General features: G+C 33.8%; 1 protein-coding gene across 1 annotated transcript; it reads right to left on the reverse strand.

The window, feature by feature from the left end:
- Positions 1 to 1,325: 1,325 nt before the first annotated feature.
- Positions 1,326 to 2,267, reverse strand: LOC143398389 (taste receptor type 2 member 43-like). Its single transcript, XM_076855341.1, has one exon. The coding sequence runs from the start codon at positions 2,265 to 2,267 to the stop codon at positions 1,326 to 1,328; it is 942 nt and encodes a 313-aa protein (XP_076711456.1).
- Positions 2,268 to 2,529: the final 262 nt, after the last annotated feature.

Here is a 2,529-nt window from a genome sequence, read left to right on the forward strand (position 1 = left end):
CTCTACTTCAATGATGCTTATAATGTACTGGGAAGATGAATGATACACACATAAATAAATTAGTTGTGAAAATGATCTAACTTGTTTTAGATGATAATGTTAAGATTTCACAACACCAAGAATATAATCAGTAGAATTCAGCTATCATAAAGTTATACATTTACTCCTTATAATAGAAGTTACCATTTATGGTTGTCAACCCACTTTCTCTCATTTCCACATTTTACACAAAATTATACTAAACCAGAACTTCAAGAAATTCTCCATAATTATCACATGAATTTCAAAAATGCCATTTTAATGGTTGCAGATATGTTCATTGAATTATGTGTAATGATTTATGAATTATTTTGTAGTAAGCATATTTTTAAGATAGGGAAAGGTAGAGCCCTCATCTGTTAAGCTCAAAGAAATTTTTAAGAATGAAAAATGAAAGAAGTGGTTGGCATTTAAGAGGTCCAGATAGGGTTTAAGAAAAGCTGAAATATTTAAAATCAGATCTCAATGTCAATAAAAGGTCTTTGTTATTGCAGGAAAAGCAAGAAATGAGTTTCCTAACTGTGTACTGAAATGTTAAAAGCATTGAAATCAAGTCATGATCATAATCCTACCTTCTCCATCCCTTTATAGAAAGTTTCTTTTTCTAAGCTTCTCACTTTTTTGTATTAAATCTATTTTTTTGTACAATTATGGTATTCATGCTAAATCTGCTCAACAGATGTTTGTTAGTCTTGAATATTATTGTGTGAATGTTTTATAATAATTGTTTATTCTATTAAACATGAAATAAGAATCTTGGAAAAAATAAACTTACCTCAAAACGTACATCTTTGATAAGTGATTTAGAATTCAATGTTTTGCCATCCAAAACAGTTGGAGGTTCAAACACTGAAATCTAATACACTTTGATACATATATGCTATACAAGGAACCATGGAAAACAAAAATTTCCTGAAATAATCTGACAGTTCTACATAGTCCATAAATAAAATCAAAAATTCTTCAAATGGAGGATAAAATAGAATGTGCATGTCAAATACACATGGTTTCATAATTCTGACACATATTTTGTATCCTGTCATATTTTGTATAATTAATTTATTTGCAAAATAAAATATTAAGGGTATGTTATTAACAAGCATCCTCATGTTTTTCATACATACACACAAACAAACATACAAGCTCATATCTTTTTATTTAATAAGCATAGATAAAAGGCTTTCTAGGCATATCTTCAGAAATTTCTCAAATATATATACACTATGAAAAAAGTGGTAAGAAGCATAAAATGTTGCAGATTCCATCAGTTTGAAACCTGTTAGAAGTCACATGATGTCACTGTTATTGATCTGTAGACTTGGTGGTTTCCGTTCTTTCAGACACCATCTTGCCTGCCACAAAACTGACACAAAGGTCTCTTTCAGCTTCCTGTTTCCCCAAATCAGGACAAATGAATGGCTTGAAGGATAAAGCAGGCCAGCAGCCTGGCACAGTAGTATGACAGACTTCTTAGAACTCCAACCTGATATAGTTAAGGACACAAAGTACACAGCAAGTAACAAGAGAAAGGAGATCACCGTTTGTAGGGCCTTCACGTGGATCTTGGTGCTCGGATCTTGGGATCCTTTACAGTGGAGCCGCATCCTCCTGAGATGTTTACACAGGGAGTAGATTAACAGCAGAACACATGTGAGGGATATAAAAAAGGGCATGGAGTTCAGTAGAGTGAATGCAGTCATATTTAAAAAGTTTGTGATATCCTTCAGTTTAGTATTCTGAGTCACATTCCCTATGTTTTCGTTCATCTGCATTGTCTCCAAAATGCTTGCTATCACAAGATGAGAAAACAAAAGCATTAAAGTCCCCAACATTATCACAAGAATGACACTCCTCTCTCTCTTCTTTAGGTGAAGAAAAATAAAGTTGGAGAAATTGGCTATCTTGAGCAAATAAAATATGCTGAGGCTGGTAGCAAGCCAGGTGCTAAAATGGTTGGTTACTGCCCAGGCAATACGTATAATAATTTCTGTTTGTTTTCTGTATATATCTGGATTGAGCACAGTAAAATACCAATTTATTGATATTACCCATAACAAACCAATTCTGGAGACAGCCAGAGCAGAGAGAATTCCGTCAGCTGAGGAGAGCCTTTGTCTGTTGATCAAGTCAATGCAGTTCACCAGGGCTATGAAGACATTGGCAAAATTTCCAATGACAAATTCTACTATTATGAGAATGGAAGCAATGTTTGCTAGTACATTAACCATATTGAAACCAGAAGGGAAAAAAGGAAAAAGAAGACAGGCTTAGGATCACTAGATGTGATTCCTTTAATGTACTGAGCTTAAATTCTATGTGCGCTTGCTTTCTGGATGCACCGTGATGTTCGGATTTCTTTTAAATTCTGAGACCAATGTCAACGAAAATCACCACAGTGCTCATGGAAGAATTCAGTCCTTTTTATGGAAAACAGTGCACTCCTATAATTGTTCAAATTAATTCTGACTCATATACTTTATGTCCCTCCCA

This window comes from Callospermophilus lateralis, chromosome 4, assembly GCF_048772815.1.
Source record: "Callospermophilus lateralis isolate mCalLat2 chromosome 4, mCalLat2.hap1, whole genome shotgun sequence".
Classification (NCBI taxonomy): Eukaryota; Metazoa; Chordata; class Mammalia; order Rodentia; family Sciuridae; genus Callospermophilus; species Callospermophilus lateralis.